Genomic DNA, 18,211 nt, shown 5'->3' on the forward strand with positions numbered 1-18,211 from the left:
CACTTTCTTTTTTTGTACTTCTCTTCATTTTCCATAATTAACAGGCACTCTTTTAATAATCGGAAAAAAGAGTACTATTAAAAATGACTAATTAGTTAATACTCAGTCATAGGCCACATCAGCCTGAATCCACCTTCTTGCTCTCCTACATAGCTTCTCAGTTCTTATTAACACCTTTTGGAATAAATCAATTTTTTACTTGAAGAATTTTTATTATATTGTGGCTGTCAAAACAGTGATAAGAACTAGACTTAACAGAATGGGCAATAATGGGCACTTTTATTTAGATGCACAATATGCCCAAAAGAATTTTACCTGTATTTCTGGTTAAGAGAGGTGATATTCTGAAATATGTAGCAAATAGAGGCTGTATGCAGGCAAAGTTAGAGCAGAGAAGGATAAAGTAACCTTTTTATCTTTGGTGACCAGAACACCATTTATCACAAAGTTAATGTTAACATTAGGTATTCTCTTCAGCCATAAATAGGCCAGACACTTGAAAACTCACTATCAACAGTTTCATGAGGGCATTCACTAATCAGTTTCAATACCACCCCTGCTTCTAGTAAAACAAGCTTAAAGCTTAAGCAAATGTCCCTCTTTTGGGCATTTCTAGTGAAGGAACCCTGAATGCCCTTCTTTTTCCTTTTTGCTTCCTGTTTCTACTTTCTCATCCTATTTCTAGGCTCAATACAATAGTTTCAGATAGGCCTTCAGTCTTCTGCTTTATCTACATTCTGAAGTCTTGCCTTAGATGCACCTGCCCTGAGAGAGAAAAAAGCTCAAAATGGTTTCCTGCAAATAGCTGTTAGTTCTGCAAAAGCCAGGTTCTCTTACTTTGGGCCCAAAAGCTCTCAATCTGCAGGAGAAAGTCTATATATTAATATACTCCAAAGCATAGATATTTAAGAAAAATATTCTGGATTTCAGGACAACCAAGAATCAACAAATCTTTGTCTTCGAAGTTATCAGAAGCTGCCTCTGCCGTCACTTTCAGAACTACAAAATAGTCAAATAAATGGGTTTGTAAAAAAAAGTTTATCTTTTTTTTTTTTTTTTTTTTTAGAGAAAAGTTGTTCTAAAAAGAAAGTCTGGTTCTAGAGAGCCAACAACACATTTTCAAATGAATGACACAAGTTCATAAGGAACAATGTCCTTGGGGTGCACACAGTAATAAACATGGCCTGCCAGTGGCTCATAGCTACAGCAAACAAAGCAGGAAGCAGATAAACATCCAATTGAGACATGTTAGCAGTCCTGGACTAAAACGTGGCCTTAGCCATGTGCACTTCTTTTAAAATGCAAATATACCTGGAACTGAGATTTTGGGCCTAATTATTTACACTTTTACAAGAATTAGTTTAAAATTAGACTGTTAAAAAGAAAATTAAGACTGTTTTCCCCCAGGCATGTAGGTAAAAACCTTGCAGGAGAGCAAGGGGAATTTTGATTTGACAGAGCGGAAAGAGAGGTCTGCATTTCTGAGGAGATTCAGGCAAAAATTGCAAAGGAAATATAAGTGCACCAGAACTTGCCGCCCACTGCATCAGTTTGTCCAGAGCTCTGTAGCACCTCAGGCCCCTCTAGCACCTAAGTGTCTTGGGCTCCCAGAAACCAGAAGGGCAATACCAGCAATACAGATAAGCCACATGAGGGGTGGCTTCTGTAGGCCAGTCTGAGAAAGGTCGATGAACCATCCCTCAGAACATCAATCCAATGAAAATTACTTTCCAAATTCCAAGATTCTGGTTTATAAGAACTCTCCTGGAACATAATCCATTAGAGGATTGGGGACTACTAAACCTAGAATCTGTGTCAAAAATAAGTTCTCTTAAAGGAAGTAGCCACGGATGTGTGCAGAAGTTCTCTATCAGTTACTGAACACAGTTCTACCTGCTACAGTGGAAATCTGGAGAGAACCTAAGTCAGATCCACTGCATGTGGTGGTTAGGCTGTGCACTGGATATAGAGGATACCCTCTGGAGCTAGGCAGTTCAATGGCTCTAACCACATGTTTAACAGTAAAATTATGATCTGTCTGCAGGACTGAATACAATGCAGTCATTATAAATACTAGAATGCCCTGGAAAAATGCTGTTGACATGAAAAGTAGGATGTACAGTATGATCTCATTTTTGTAAGTGTAAAGAAAAAAGTGTTGCTTGCCATTCCAGTTTAAGAAACATCAAGCCTATAGCTACTGCAGTTGCCCACAGAGAGTGTGCCCTGAGAGGAATTCAGAATGGAGAAAAACAGGAAACATTCTGTGCTCTGGATATACTGGTCCTTAGATTAAGATGCATATCTAAGGAATCATTTCAATGACTCCAGATTCTTGCATCTTCTCATACATAGAAAAGCACTAAAATCATCAACTTGAGATGTCTGTTCTTTGCTATTGGCAGCAATCTTTTGATGCTTGACTACATGTTTTTCTCAGCAAAAAAGTTCATATATCCTCATTCTTTTGGCATTCCATTCTCTAGCTCCCTTTTTTTTTTTATTAAAGTATTTTAAAATTCTTGTTACTATTGCTGAGGGTCATATTTTGAATTCTTTTTTTTCTTACCTTTTTGGTTTAAAAACAAAGTAGTCTTTAGCTGGTTTCAATTATGTAAATATATTTTTTCCTATGGTATTTTCCTCTTGGTGGTAACATCTTAAGTAGATGATTTTTTTCTGATGTATATATATTAAAAAAAAGTTCATATATATCCTGGCTCCTCCTTTACCTCCTGGGAGCAGTTCCTCAGAGCTCTCTGAGAGGCTATCTCCCAGGCTATAGCGCTCAGTAAGGTCACTGAATAAAAATTAACTCACAACTTTTATGTTGTGCATTGTTCTCTCAGTGGACGTAAGAAACAATCACACACATCAACCCAAGGTACATGTAAAGAAAAAGACTGGAATCAAACAGACAAAAACGGTAATGCTAGTAAGTAGTAGGATTATAGATAATTTTAGATTACTTTAAGCTTTGCTGCCTTTTTCAAAACTTTGACAATAACAGGAAATCAGGGGAAAATACGAGTTAGTGGACTCCAGTAACAAAGAGAAAGGGGAAAAGTCATTTTTTCATCTCCCATATATCACTAATTAAATCTATGGTGTAAACAGAAATACTTACTCGGCCATGAGTTTGGCTATGCGGTGACAGTCATTCTTGTCATAAAACCAGATACTGTATATTGACACTTGAAAAACAAAGAAAAAAAAATAAGGGGAAATGAGGTTTCAATACTTGGGTAATATGTAAGTAATATATTATCACCATAAAATGTCACAGAATTTACCATGAGGACCTCAAACTGTTAACAGTTACTCTAAAGAAAAAAAAAGCCTCCCCGCAAACTGTTTAATAATAAAATTATTAATAAAATTAGGACAGCTAAAATATTCAGATGAAAATTGCAAAAATTGTTGGTTTTAGACATCATTACCAGATCTCATCAAGCTTAAGATGCCACTAAAGTACAAGATAAACTATTATTTTATGTATTATCAAGAAAAAAATGCTGCCAATTAAACTAAGAATTAACATTGATTGTGTGGAAAGGGAACATTGCCTACCATTCCAGTAAATATCGTATGTTGCCCTAGCCTGCCATCAAGCCATCAGCCACTGCAGCGCCCCCTACTCCCCTATGGTGAGCCCTAAGGCAAATTCAGGATGGAGACAAACAGCAAACATTGTGTGCTCTGGATACTGGCCCTAGATAGTTGCATATCTAAGATGCCTATCTAAGGAATAATTTCAATGGGCGCAGACCTTGCATCTTCCCGTACACACAAAAGCACAAAAATCATTAACTTAAGGTATCTATTTTTTGTGATTAGCAGTAATATTTTCATGTTCAACTACATGTTTTCAGCAAAAACTCCTACATATCCTGGCTCCTCCCTTACCTCTTTGAAGCATTCTTCAGAGTTATCTGAGAAGCTATCTCCTGGGCAATAGTCCTCAGAAAGGTCTCAATAAAATTTAACCTGCAACTTTTAGGTTTTGTTTTTCTTCACTTGATAATTGTAAAATACTTTCCAAATTGATAGTCAAATGTGGGGAAAAAGTTGTCTTAATCGTTGAAAACCATGTTCCAAAACCAAACACCAGAACCTTTATGAGTCTCTTGAAATTTAAAAATATAAAATTAATACATTACAGTAAAAACAAAGCTTTAAAAAACAAACACCAACTCCAGACCCATCCTATGATCGACTCTATTCACACGTGAAATGGAAGTGCCCAGGCTGAGCTCCATATCACACTTCTTTTCCAATCTTTTATTCCCAGTATGGTGATTACCACTAAGAAAGCCCCCACAAAACACTGAATAATAAACAAGTTCCTGCTGTATAGCACAGGGAACTATATTCAATATCCTGGGATAAACCATAATGAAAAAGATAATAAAAAAGAATGTATATATGTATATAGCTGAGTCACACTGCTGTACAGCAGAAATTAACATCGTAAATCAATTATACTTCAATAAAAAAATAAAGAAAAACACTGGTGAATGGATAGATGAACTTTATAAAGATGACTAAATATAAAACTACTGTAAATACTTTTTTAAAAATATTAATTTATTTCTATTTATTTTTGGCTGCGTTGGGTCTTCCTTGCTGCACACGGGCTTTCTCTAGTTGTGGTGAGCGGGGGCTACTCTTTGATGCGGTGCATGGGCTTCTCATTGCGGTAGCTTCTCTTGTTGAGGAGCACAGGGCTTCAGTAGTTGTGGCACGTGGGCTCAGTAGTTGTGGTGCATGGGCTTAGTTGCTCCGCGGCATGTGGGATCTTCCCAGACCAGGGCTCGAACCTTTGTGTCCTGCATTGGCAGGTGGATTCTTAACCACTGCACCACCAGGGAAGCCCCAGATACTTTTTGAATTTATTTTTTTACTTGAACTTTTAATTTTTATACAATTTTTAAAGGTTATTTTCCATTTACAGTTATTACAAAATTTTGGCTGTATTCTCTGTGTCGTACATATAAATACTTTCTGGATAAGGTAGATATACTGAATACATAAGTCAAAATAAACATAGCGATAGGCATGGCTCATTGCTATCATGTGCACCCACTGTGACACAGCACATCCCAGGTTGCACCCCCTTTCATACTTACTGTGACTCTCTGGCACAGGAAGGGCAGATATGCTTTTATTTTTTTAAATTAAACTTTTAGTTTTGAAATAATTGTAGCTTAACATGCAACTGCAAAAAGTAAACAGAGATCCTGTGTGCCCTTTGTTTGATCCAGTGGTAACATTTTGTAAAACTATAACATAATATCACAGCCAGACTACTGACATTGATAAAATCAAGATACAGAACATTTTGGGACTTCCCTGGTGGCCAGTGGTTAAGACTCTGCCCTCCCAATGCAGGGGGCCCAGATTCGATCCCTGGTCAGGGAACTAGATCCCACATGCATGCCACAACTAAGAGTTCACATGCCACAACTAAGGAGCCTGGAAGCCACAACTAAGGAGCCCACCTGCTGCAACTAAGACCCAGCAAAACCAAATAAATATTTAAAAAATATATATTAAAAAAAAAGATACACAACATTTCTGTAACCACAGGGATCCCTGTTGCCCTTTTATTGCCACAGCCATCTCCCTTGGTACCCCTCCCCCATCTCTGACCCCTGACAAGAACACTAATCTGTTCTCCATTTCTATAACGTTGCCATTTCAAGAATGTATTATAAATGGAAACATAGAGGATGCAACTTTTTGCAACTGACTTTTCTGTCTCAACATAATTCTCTAGATATTCATCTAAGTTGTTGCTTGCATCAATAGTTTGTTCCCATTTTTTGCTGAATAGTATTTCACGGTATGGATGCACTAGTTTATTTAACCATTTGTCCACTGAAGGACATCTGGAGTGTTTCCAGTTTTTGGCCATTATGCATAAAGCTGCTATGTTCGGGTATAGGTTTTTGTGAACCTAAGTTTTCACTTCTCTGGGTTAAATGTCCAAAAGTACAGTTACTGAGTCACAGTAGTTCCATGTTTTTTAAAGAGAAACTGTTAAACGGCTTTCCAGTTTTACAGTGGATGACACATCTAGTCTCTGTGCATCCTTGCCAGCATTTGTTGTTCTATTTTTACCTTTATGCATTCTGATAGGTGCATAGTGGTAACTCATGGTGGTTTTAATTTACATTTTCCTAATGGCTAACGTTACTGAACGTCTTTTCATCTGCCTGTCATCTGTGTATCCTCTCTAGTCAAATGTCTGTTTATGTCTTTTGACCCATTGGATTGTTTTTTAAACTGTTGAGTTGAGAGTTCTTCATATATTCAATATACCAGTCCTTTGTCAGACTTGTGGTTTGAAAATATTTTCTCCTTTGTCTGTAGTTTTTTTTCATCCTCTTCACGAGGTCCTTCCAGAGCAAAAGTTTTTAATTCTGACAAGGTGCAATTTATGAGTTTTTCCTTTTATGGATTATGCTTTTGATGTCAAGTCTAAAAACTCTTTACTGACCCCTAGATTCAAAATTTTATCCTGGGCTTCCCTGGTGGCACAGTGGTTAAGAATCTGCCTTGCCAATGCAGGGGACAGGTTTCCAGCCCTGGTCCAGGAAGATCCCACATGATGCAGAGCAACTAAGCCCGTGCACCCCAACTACTGAGCCTGCGGTCTAGAGCCCGTGAGCCACAACTACTGAAGCCTGAGCGCCTAGAGACTGTGCTCTGCAACAAGAGAAGCCACTGCGATGAGACGCCCATGCACCGCAATGAAGAGTAGGCCCTGCTATCTAGAGAATGCCTGCATGTAGCAATGAAGACCCAAAGCAGGCAAAGGTAAAATAAATAAAATAAATAAATAAATAAAAATTTTTATCCTGTTTTTTCCCTAAAGGGTTTATAGTTTTACATTTAAGATGGTGATCCACTTTGAAGTTTTTTTGGGGAAAAAAAGGTTTAGGTTAAGGTTCTTTTTTTTCTTTTTGGTGCAACTGTTCCAGTATTATTTGTTGAAAATGCTCTCTTCTATTGAGAGATCTTTTGTACCTTTGTCAAATATGAGTTGGGCATATTTGTGTGTGTCTATTTCTGGATTCTTTATTCTGTCCTATTTATTTGTTTATCCCTCTACCAATGCCACATCATCTTGATTACTGCAGCTATATACAGGCTTTAATATTGGGAAGAATAATTCCTCCACTTTATGCTTCTTTTTCCAAGATCGTTTTAGCTTCTAGGGTCTGTGTCTTTCCATATAAATTTTAGAATAAGTTTGTCTATGCCTAAAAAAATCCTTGCTGGGATTTTGACAGGACTTGGGAAGAGCTGACATCTTTAGTATGTCAAGTCCTTCAATGCACAGATATAGCACATCTCTCCATTTATTTAGGTTTTGATTTCTTTCATTTTGTAATTTTCAGCACATATACCCTGTATATTTTTTGTTATGTTTACCCTAAGTATTTAATTTTCTTTGTAGAGATTATGAATGGTATTGTTTTTAACTTGGGTTTCCACAGGTTCATTGTTAGTATGTAGAAGTCTGATTGATTTTTGTGTGTTGATCTTGTATCCTCAGACCTTACCAAACTCACTTATTAGTTCTAGGAGTTTACACATAGACAATCATGTCATTTGTGAATAGAGACAGTTTTATTTCTTCTTTTCCAATCTGTAGCCCTCTTCTTTTTTCTTTTTCGCCTTATTGCAGTGGCTAGATCTTCTAGTGCTCTGTTGAATAGCAGTGATGACAATGGATATCCTTGTCTTGTTTTCCATCTTAGAAGGGAGACATTCAGCCTTTCACTTATGATATGGTGGATTAGAGTGACTGATTTTTAATATTGAACAAGCTTTGCAGATTTGGAATAAGGCCCATTTGGGCATAATTTATATTTCTTTTCTATATATTGTTGGCTTTGCTAATATTTGGTTAAGGATTTTTTTCATCTAAGTTCATGAGAGATACTGGTTTGTGGTCTCCTTTTTTTTTGTACTGTCTTTGTCTTGTTTGGGTATTAGAGTAAATACTGGTCTTACACAATCAGTTGAGAAGAGTTCCTTCCTTTTCTGTTTTCTGGAACAAACTGTGTAAAATTAGTGTTAATTCTTCTTTGAATTCTCCAGTAAAACCATCTGGGCCTGGAGATTTCTTTTTTGAGAGCTTTAAAATTATGGATTCAATTTCTTTCATGGCTATAGGACTACTCATGTTATCTATTTTATCTCGGTTGAGTTTTGCAGTTTGTTTTTTTCAAGAAATTGGTCCATTTCTTCTAAGTTGTCAAGTTTATGAGTATAAAGTTGTTAATAGCATTCTCTTATTACAGAGGATGTGTAGTGACATTGTAACCAGATACGGTAGGAGGTCCCAGGAGAAAGAGAACCAGGCACAGCTTTCTTGACAGAAGAGAAGCCATTTTTGGCCTAAGACATTTTGTGTTCTAAGCCTGGCCACCACGCTTGCCCCTGAACAGGTCCCAGTAACTAACGATCTTAAAGGAACAAAAGAGTGCAGAAATAAGCTATTATCAGGCAAGAGAAGTAACAATAACAAAGATAACATATCAGTCTTAGACTCCCTGTTCTGTTTCAATGGTAAGACTAGCCTGAAAAGCTCAACCACCAGATCAACTGAAACCTAAGGAATGATGATGTTGACCTTTTCTGACCCTCAATCAACTATAGAAGCTTGGACTCTGTGGACCACTCAAGCCCCTTCATGAATATGCATGTATCCTTAGCTTAAAACTCCCCCAATTTTGCTGTTCAGGGAAACCCTGCTTTGGGAAAGCCCAGTAGTTCTTAATTGCTGCAAGTAATAATAAATCCTTCCGGGTTTCCCTGGTGGTGCAGTGGTTAAGAGTCCGCCTGCCGATGCAGGGGACACGGGTTCGTGCCCCGGTCGGTCCGGGAAGATCCCACATGCCGCAGAGCGGCTGGGCCCGTGAGCCATGGCCGCTGAGCCTGCGCATTCGGAGCCTGTGCTCTGCAACGGGAGAGGCCACAACAGTGAGAAGCCCACGTACCGCAAAAAAAAAACCCCAAAAAACAAACAAACAAAAAATAAATCCTTCCTTCTACTGATCTTTGGCTTGGTTTTGTCTTTTGGCTCGACACCCACCAAGAGGCAAACCCAGTTTGGGGGTAACAACGTCCACTATTTCATTCCTGATATTGCTAATCTGTGTCGTGTTTTTGCTTTTGTTAGTCATTACTAAAGGTTTATCAATTTTATCGACTTTTTCAAAGAACTTTTTTTTTTTTTTTTTTTGCAGTACGTGGGCCTCTCACTGTTGTGGCCTCTCCGGATGCACAGGCTCAGCGGCCATGGCTCATGGGCCCAGCTGCTCTGCGGCACGTGGGATCTTCCCAGACCGGGGCATGAACCCGCGTCCCCTGCATCGGCAGGCGGACTCTCAACCACTGCGCCACCAGGGAAGCCCTCAAAGAACCAACTTTTTGTTTCATTGGTTTTTCTCTATTTTCATCTTTTCAATGTCACTGATTTTTCTGTTCTCATCTTTGTTCTTTCCTTACTTCTGTATGCTTTATTTTATTTTGTTCTTCTTTTCCTAATTTCTTGAGGTGGGAATTTAGTAGACTCCTAGGCAGTGTTGCTTGAAGGGGTGAGAGAAGTTTCCCATGGCTAGGCCATCTGGTATGCCTTTAGTGGGGAGCCTCTGACCTTCAGAGATGAAGACTGCTACCCAGGCCAGGCTGGTTGTGATGTGACTCCTCCCCTGCTCCCACCACACCTTCATGAAAAGGAGGGAACATATTACCCCAGTGGCCACTTATTGTCAGTAGGGCTTCCAATCCTTCCTGCCAGTTTTGCTGGGCTCACCTGGTATTGTTGGCAGGACTCCCATTTGATCTGGGAGAGGAATGAGCCTAACTGGGGCACCCTCCTTTGCTACACTGGAGGTCAAGAAACACCAGGCCTGGGTCCCCTTCTTCTGTTGGGTGGGAGGGTTGTAAGACAACATGCTGCTGTGTTGTTCTTTGAGTTCTGGGTCCTGCACCAGATCATCTTCCTCTTTCTACTGTTCAGAGTTTTCCTGATTGTCTTTTGTGTTACTTCTGGTTTTTATAGTTGTACTTAACAGGGTAGAAGCAAAGAAAGACAAATCTATGTCATTTTGTTTGGATCATTAGTCTCATTATGTATGCTTATGGGTGGAAAACTGAAGCTCATGGAAAGACTACATGACATTAATAAATCAGAGAAAAATAGCCTTATAACTAGAACTCAGGTCTTCTCATTCCTAGGCCAATAATCCTGCCGCTATACACCCAATGCCTCATTAGTTGAAATAATGTAAAATATTTTGTAGAAACAAAAGAGTTAATGGGCTTCAATTATGCTTGAAGACTAAAGCAACACATAGAAGAATAAAGTATAAATAATTGAATAAGTTAAAAATTATACACTAAAAGACTGACAGAATATAAAAAATATAAATGCTAGCACAAGAAACTTTAAATAAACTAAAAATCCTTTTTTATAACTACGATTTGCATTTCATCAATACACATTAACATATATTGATATTACCAATACACATTCATTTAGGAAGCCACTGTTAATAAAAGCTTTTTTTTAAAAAAAATTAAGGTATAAACGACATATTATATTAGTTTCAGGTGTACAGTGCAATGATTTGATATTTGTGTATACTGCAAAATAATTACAAGGCCAGTTAACATCCATCAACCATACACAGTTACAAAAAAATTTTTTTTCTTGTGATGAGAACTTTTAAGATCCGCTCTCTTAGCTACATTCAAATATGCAATACAGTACTATTAACCATAGTCACCATGCTGTACATTACATTCACATGACTTATTCAATTTATAACTGGAAATTTGTACCTTTTGACTTCCCTCGCCCATTTTACCTACCCACCTCAGGCAACCACAAACCTGTTCTCTATATCTATGATCTCCATTTTTGTTTGATTCCACATATAAGTGGGATCATGTGGTATTATTTTTTCCATCTGACTTATTTCACTTAGCATAATGCCCTCAAAGGCCAACCAAATGGAAGGATTTCATTCTTTTTTATGGCTGAGTAATATTCCATTGTGTGCTCAGTTCACCCAATACCATTTATCAGAGACTGTTCTTTCTCCATTGTGTATTCTTGGCTTCTCTGTCATAAGTTAATCAGCCATACATGCCTGGGTTTATTTGTGGGCTCTCTATTCTGTTCCATTGACCTATGTGTGTTTTTATGCCAATACCATACTGTTTTGATTACTACAGCTTTATAATATAGTTTGAAATCAGGGCGGGTAATGCCTCCAGCTTTGTTGTTCTTTCTCAAAATTACTTTGGCTCAGCACTTCCCTGGTGGTCCAGTGGTTAAGAATCCACCTTCCAAAGCAGGGGACGCGAGTTCAAGCCCTGGTCAGGGAACTAAGATCCCACGTGCCGTGGGGCAACTAAGCCCGTGTGCTCTGGAGCCTGCGCGCCACAACTAGAGAGCCTGTGTGCTGCAAGGAAAGATCTCACATGCCTAAACGTTTTAAAGACGCAATGTAACCAAATAAATAAATAAAATATTAAAAAAAAAGGGGGGGCTTCCCTGGTGGCGCAGTGGTTGAGAGTCCGCCTGTTGATGCAGGGGACACGGGTTCGTGCCCCGGTCCGGGGAGATCCCACATGCCACGGAGCGGCTCGGCCCGTGAGCCATGACCGCTGAGCCTGTGCATCTGGAGCCTGTGCTCCGCAATGGGAGGGGCCACAACAGTGAGAGGCCCATGTACCGCAAAAAAAAAAGATTTCTTTGGCTCTTCAGGGTCTTTGTGGTTTCATACAAATATTAGGATTGTTTGTTCTATTTTGGTGAAAAATGTCATTGGAATTTTGACAGGGACTGCACTGAACCTGTAGATTGCTGTGGGTAGTATGGACATTTTAACGCTATTAATTCTTCTAATCCATGAGCATGGGATATCTTTTTTTTCTTTTTATAAATTTATTTATTTATTTATTTATTTATTTATGGCTGCATTGGGTCTTTGTTGCTGTATGCGGGCTTCCTCTAGTTGTGGCGAGCAGGGGGCTACTCTTCGTTGCAGTGTGCGGGCTTCTCACTGCGGTGGCTTCTCTTGTTGTGGAGCACAGATTCTAGGCGTGCAGGCTTCAGTAGTTGTGGCACATGGGCTCAGTAGTTGTGGCTCGCGGGCTCTAGAGTGCAGGCTCAGTAGTTGTGGCGCATGAGCTTAGTTGCTCCGCGGCACGTGGGATCTTCCTGGACCAGGGCTCAAACCCGTGTCCCCTGTATTGGCAGGCAGATTCTAAACCACTGTGCCACCAGGGAAGTCCAATGTGTCTTCTTCAATTTCTTTGATTAATGTCATCGTTTTCAGTGTACACTGAAAGCTATTTTAATGGCGAATTTTTTGTTTCACCCTGAATTAAGGTCATTACATTCTATAAAAGACTTCGTGGCCAATCACAACTTTAACAGTTTCTTTTCAATGGAAATAAAAGTTTAATTGGCTTTTTTATTGCCATTGTAGAGTGAGATAAAACACTGATATACAGAGTAAGTGAATGGTTTCATTTTAATCAATGAAGATCATGAACATGGATTTTTTTTTTCCCTACTCTGTTCACAAGGGGGTTTCTCTGACCCCACATCTGGCCATGCGTCCTACCATGAGGCAGCCCAGGCTTGCTTTTGTTTTCTGAGCCGTCAGCCTGCTGTGAATAGTTCCCTGTGTTTGGAATCCATTTTCATCGCCCCTCTTCTGTTCACAGAACTTCAAAACACTACCAATGCTTCAAACAGAGTTAATATCCTTAAATAATAGATAATTCTGGAATATTTTATATGATGTAAGTCGACAGATTAAACTTACCTTTGACATCCCAATGGAAGAAGCACAGAAGCAACCCTGTTACAGAGGAGATAATTGCTAAGCATTATCTACCACAGGCTCTTAAGTTATGTTCCTTGCAGCTAAGAATTGCTCCAGCATAGAGTAAATTGGATTGGGGTTCTGAAAAGACTTCATATATGGCAATCACACACAACTACCTTTCTCTAAATATGCCTCATCTGACCTTGGCTAAAGAACACACAAAATACAAGAGGCCAAATACAAAAGATACCAATATTTCTCTAATAGACAATCCCATACAACTTAGAGTGATGAGAAAAAAGGATGATATGCAGTACATCAGGCGCAGAGAGGAACACACAATATTACTGGGGGCTAAGCAGAGGCATTTAAGTATGTTTTCATAGGGGATTTGCAAAGCAAACTCTTAAGAAAGAATTCCATATCAATAATCAAAGTAAGTCCACCCGAGCTGTCAACTTACTTCGACAAATCTTTACTTAAGCCCTACCCCCTTTCCTTTGAAGAAATACACTATAATTTAGAAATAAGATGCACACTTTCCACGCTTGTACATTATCAAGTAAACGGCCAAAAAAGAGCCAAACACTTTCAAAGGCATGCTGCAGAAGAAATAAAGATAAGGAAGCCATAATGATAGCTTAATGGGTAAAGGATAAGAGTCACACTCGATTCTGCCAAAAGTAGACCTGTAGAGGTTCAGACACGCATCAAAGAATCAGCTCTGTCTGCCAACATATCAAATGCTCAGTGCATGCAACTGGCAAGGAGGCCCAGGGAGCTGCCACTAAGCCTGTCACTGTCACTGGTGAGGAAAGACAGACAAGTTCACCAGATAGCTAAAACCATGGAAGACCTTGTCTCTAAACCAAAGCTAAGTATTCTTCCCTCAAGAGAACTTACACTCTAAGGCCCAACACATTTTTGTCAACAATTTGTTTGCTGAAACATCTTGATTAATTATACCACAGAGGATTTAGGGATGTGGCAATACCGTATAATTTTGCTATGGTAAATAATAATGGCATCCTGCTTTATAAGTGGCTTTTATCAATATGAAAGCAAATTATTTAGTTATTGGACACCCATCACATATCATGGCTGTTAACCATTGTCCCAAGTAAGTCATGCTGTTACTGAAGAGTTAGGGGGTGTGACAGGACATTTAAATACCTTTATGTTGTACTTCCATAAAAAATAGCAAAGTGCAGAAAAGTATATTCAAAATTAAACGTTTCCATTGCTTTTCTTTTTTCTTTTTATAACTTAAAAAAATTATTTATTTTACTTATTTTTGGCTGCATTGGGTCTTTGTTGCTATGTGCAGGCTTTCTCTAGCTGCGGTGCATGGGCTTCTCACTGCGGCAGCTTCTCTTGTTGCAGAGCACGGGCTCTAGGCACGTGGGCTCAGTAGTTGTGGCTCGTGGGCTCTGGAGCACAGGCTCAGTAGTTGTGGCGCATGGGCTTAGTTGCTCTGCGGCATGTGGGATCTTCCCAGATCAGGGCTCGAACCCATGTCCCCTGCATCAGCAGGCGGATTCTTAACCACTGAGCCACCAGGGAAGCTCTCCATTGCTTTTCAAGTGACAGCCCTTTTCTTTTGAAAGTATGAAAAATACAATCGACAAAGATTAAAGTTATTGGATTGTTTAATACTGATAAATTTTAAAAAGCTGAAGGGCAAGACATCCATTTCCCTAGAGTCCTGTTTGAAGATCCAGGAGCCAATTATGATTTGATGTTATACCTCATTTTGCTTCTCATCTGCAGTGGCATATGGCACACACAAGATCAAGGAAACCCAAATTAATTTGGAGCCTTTATAAAATCCCTTGAGACTTCTAGAGATTCTGTGAACTGTCACAGAGCTGGGAATCACTCTCATGCACGTTGTCTTTTTATTCATTTATTATTTAGATCTGATCTACTTTCTAAAAGGATTTGAGGAGGCTGAAAATTTTCTCAGTATGGTGCCAAGCAGAAAAAGGGGTTTGATAAAGCTTTTTGGGGTTGAGTTATAAAATTATTATAAAATTTATGAAGATGACACCCACAAAGATCCCCTAGACCGGGGAACAAAAACAAGAAAATGTACTTTCAACATAACCAAAAATATTTACCCTAGAATGAGGAAGACCCTTCTGATTATAAAAGTACTGTTAAGAATGGAGTAGATGATACAAACATAAGCCTGCCCTGACAAGTGAAAAAGCAAATGCCTTGACAGATCATTTCCTTTAAGACAAGAATAAGCCTGGTGGCTCCTTATCAGTATCAAAAGGTTGGGAAAGAGAGAGAAGAGAAAGTCTCTAAGGTGGGGTGGGGTTTAGAACACACACACACACACACACACACACACAGGAAAAGGGGTATGGAGACAAAGATTGCGGACCTGGGATTACGACTGGAGACTGTGGTAGGTGGCAAACAGGCAGGTGAGGCAATGCTGTGAATCTATAAGTAAGGCTGGTAAGTGTAACTGGGTTATGTCAGCAGCTTACCTTTTTTGGACAAAAGAACACACATATTAAAACACCACTGAACACTAACATGGCAGAGAAAGAGCACACCTTCTAAAATTTAAATTATAATGTCCATTTAGTAAACACTGATTAAAAGACTTAGACCAGGAAATTAAAAATGCTATTTTGCAAGCTCTTTGGTTTGTTTCTAAATTTGGTTCCCCTCTCTAAATTAAATCAAGTCCAAAAATATTTACCAGCAATACTGCTTCCAAAGTCCCTTTTAACACTGTAATTTCAATATAGGATTCAGACACATGAAATGACCACTGAATGTTTTGGGGGACTAGGAAAATAAACCCCAAAATATCACAACTGATGATTCCTATTTATAAACTTTTTATTCTTTAATGATGGGCAACCCTGAATAAAATAGTGAATCACACTAGGGTTTCACCTCTGCTGTCAGGATCTTTCGCCACTATTGCCACACAGTACTTGCCACTCCCTAAGGCAGAGCTTCCCCTGAGCTGCAAGTGATTATGGGTGTGCCAAAATGTTGGATTCATCCAACCCCCACTAGTGGTCTATTCATCCCAGTGTCCCACACAAATCCATATTATCATTTTTATGTATCACAAGGGACAACAAAGGGTGGGAAGCATGGCCCTTGGCTTCCATGCAGCCAAGTTCCTGTTTCCTGGGCTTCTAAAAATCTACACTTAGGGGTTTGGGAAACAGGTCAGACAGTGGTGTAAGAAAAGGGGGAACTTCTTTTCTCTCCTTTCTCTAACTTCTCTCCTACATGTTTTTCTACCAATTTACTAAGAGATTATCCAAGCCAGGGTTGTAAGGCAAATGCCGAAGCGGGTATAAGAGACCTCAGGGTGTGATGGATCAGCGAGGCTCCGGTGAGCAGGCCCTACCCAGCACTCTGCTGACTGTTAGTGCTTGCAGGAATGCAGGTGCTGTGTGGCCATACATGCCATTTTATCATAACAAGAAAAGGTAGAACTCCAGATGTGTGTGTGTAAAATACCCCAATTTTTTTTTTAATTTAATTAATTTATTTATTTTTGGCTGCATTGAGTCTCTGTTGCTGAACGCAGGCTTTCTCTAGCTGCAGCGAGCAGGGGCTACTCTTCGTTGAGGTGCGAAGGCTTCTCATTGCAGTGGCTTCTCTTGTTGTGGAGCCCAGGCTCTAGGCACACGGGCTTCAGTAGTTGTGGCTCGTGGGCTCAGTAGTTGTGGTTCGTGGGCTCTAGAGTGCAGGCTCAGTAGTTGCGGTGCATGGGATTAGTTGCTCTGCGGCATGTGGGATCTTCCCGGACCAGGGCTCGAACCTGTGTCCCCTACATTGGCAGGTGGATTCTTAACTGCTGCGCCACCAGGGAAGCCCAAATGCCCTAATTTTTAAAATGTTGGTAGCAAATGCTTATCCTATGCCTTCCTCTAACAAAAAGAAAAAGTTGAGCATGCCTAGAAGCAGTGACTTTGCAAGTAGCTCAGATCTGCCTGGACCCTCCGGGGGACTGAATGTCAGAGGGCTGTCTTGAGGTTTATTCTGCCCACTCCAGAGTGGCTTCAAATCTTCCTGGACAAGTGGTTACTCTGTTTCAATTTTTCACCTCCACAGTGTGCTTCCCTATATTAACACAAGGTGAAAACCTATACAACACATAGTAAGAAGTTTCTGCCACTTAGCTATAAGTAAATGTTGCTTTCCTTTTTGAGTTCTTGAAAGAGAAAACATTAATTACCTAAAAGAAATAAGTGGAGCATACATGGTTAACTTTTTAAATCTTTACAATTAAGATAACACTATAATTAAAAAAAAATGATAAAAATTGCTTTTCCCCTGACAACACTACTTTGGGCGGGGCGGGGCGGGGCGAAGCCAGTAATTAATTAGGCATAATGAAAAGAATCTGCTTTGGAAATTCTGACACATTCACAGGCTCAGGAAGTTAACAAGAAGGTACCTGATGGAGCTCTACTAGAATACTAAGTGGTGGCCTATGACAGGAAGCATTAAAGATTTTTGATATGTCTGACCTAACAGTGTCACCAGATCAGCCTTAGAGTCTAAGTCACTGTTTTCATGGTGTTTTTACCTCTTCAATCTACAAAGGTGGCAACAGCAAGGCTCTTTATCTTGGTTCAGAAGGCCAGGCTAAGGCAGCGCCACAGATCCTCCTTCTTTCACTGATTGCAGAATCATGCCGACCACAGCAGCTGCTGCTGATGGGGGAAGACTGCCTGCCTTTCTTCAGGCTAAGTAAGAAGCAGCGTGCTGGATTCAAAGACCACAAAGAATGAACTGTGTAACTTTAAAAACTGTTCATAAATTCCTCTTTCAGTCTTGACGTAGAACTCACATTTTCTGAGTTGACAAATTGTAAACTTCTCTTGCAAGGAAATTTCCTGCACTGTGCTTTAAGTCTGAAGATTTGCGCCAAATGCCAGCAGCCACCTAGCACCTCTACTGTTCGGAGTCTTGCCCTTGAACTGAGAAAGGACAAGCAGAGACCAAGAAACACACACAAACACACACTACAGTATTTCTCCTACTAAAACTTTCCATTTGGCAGCTACATTTTCAACGCTATGGAAATGAATCTCCCTGCTTTTTCTAGTGATCTAATTTTAATTAAAAATGCTCTATATCAAGAGACTGATGCCCGATATAAAGGAAAAATTACAAGTGAAACGGAAACGAAGGGGTACTTCGCACAGGTTTTTGGAGGTAAGTTCTTAAAAATATTAAATAGCAATAATACTTTTATATTCAATTGTTTTGTTATGGTGATCTGTTGTTGTTGTTAAGCTGGTTACAGAGTGAAGCTTTGTTGATTTTTTTCAAAAGTACTTCTGGATTATAGA

The 18,211-nt window shown here is 39.5% G+C and overlaps 1 protein-coding gene across 1 annotated transcript in view; it reads right to left on the reverse strand.

Moving 5' to 3' along the window:
* The window catches only part of DCP1A (decapping mRNA 1A), a 60,468-nt gene that overhangs the window by 27,945 nt on the left and 14,312 nt on the right, over positions 1-18,211 (reverse strand). Inside the window, exon 4 of the mRNA XM_029242500.1 lies at positions 3,128-3,194. Within this exon, the coding sequence (XP_029098333.1) occupies positions 3,128-3,194 (67 nt within the window). The remainder of the gene's footprint in view (positions 1-3,127; positions 3,195-18,211) is intronic.

The sequence above is a fragment of the Monodon monoceros genome, unplaced genomic scaffold (assembly GCF_005190385.1).
Source record: "Monodon monoceros isolate NGI ecotype Baffin Bay Population unplaced genomic scaffold, NGI_Narwhal_1 Super_Scaffold_3, whole genome shotgun sequence".
Taxonomy (NCBI): Eukaryota; Metazoa; Chordata; class Mammalia; order Artiodactyla; family Monodontidae; genus Monodon; species Monodon monoceros.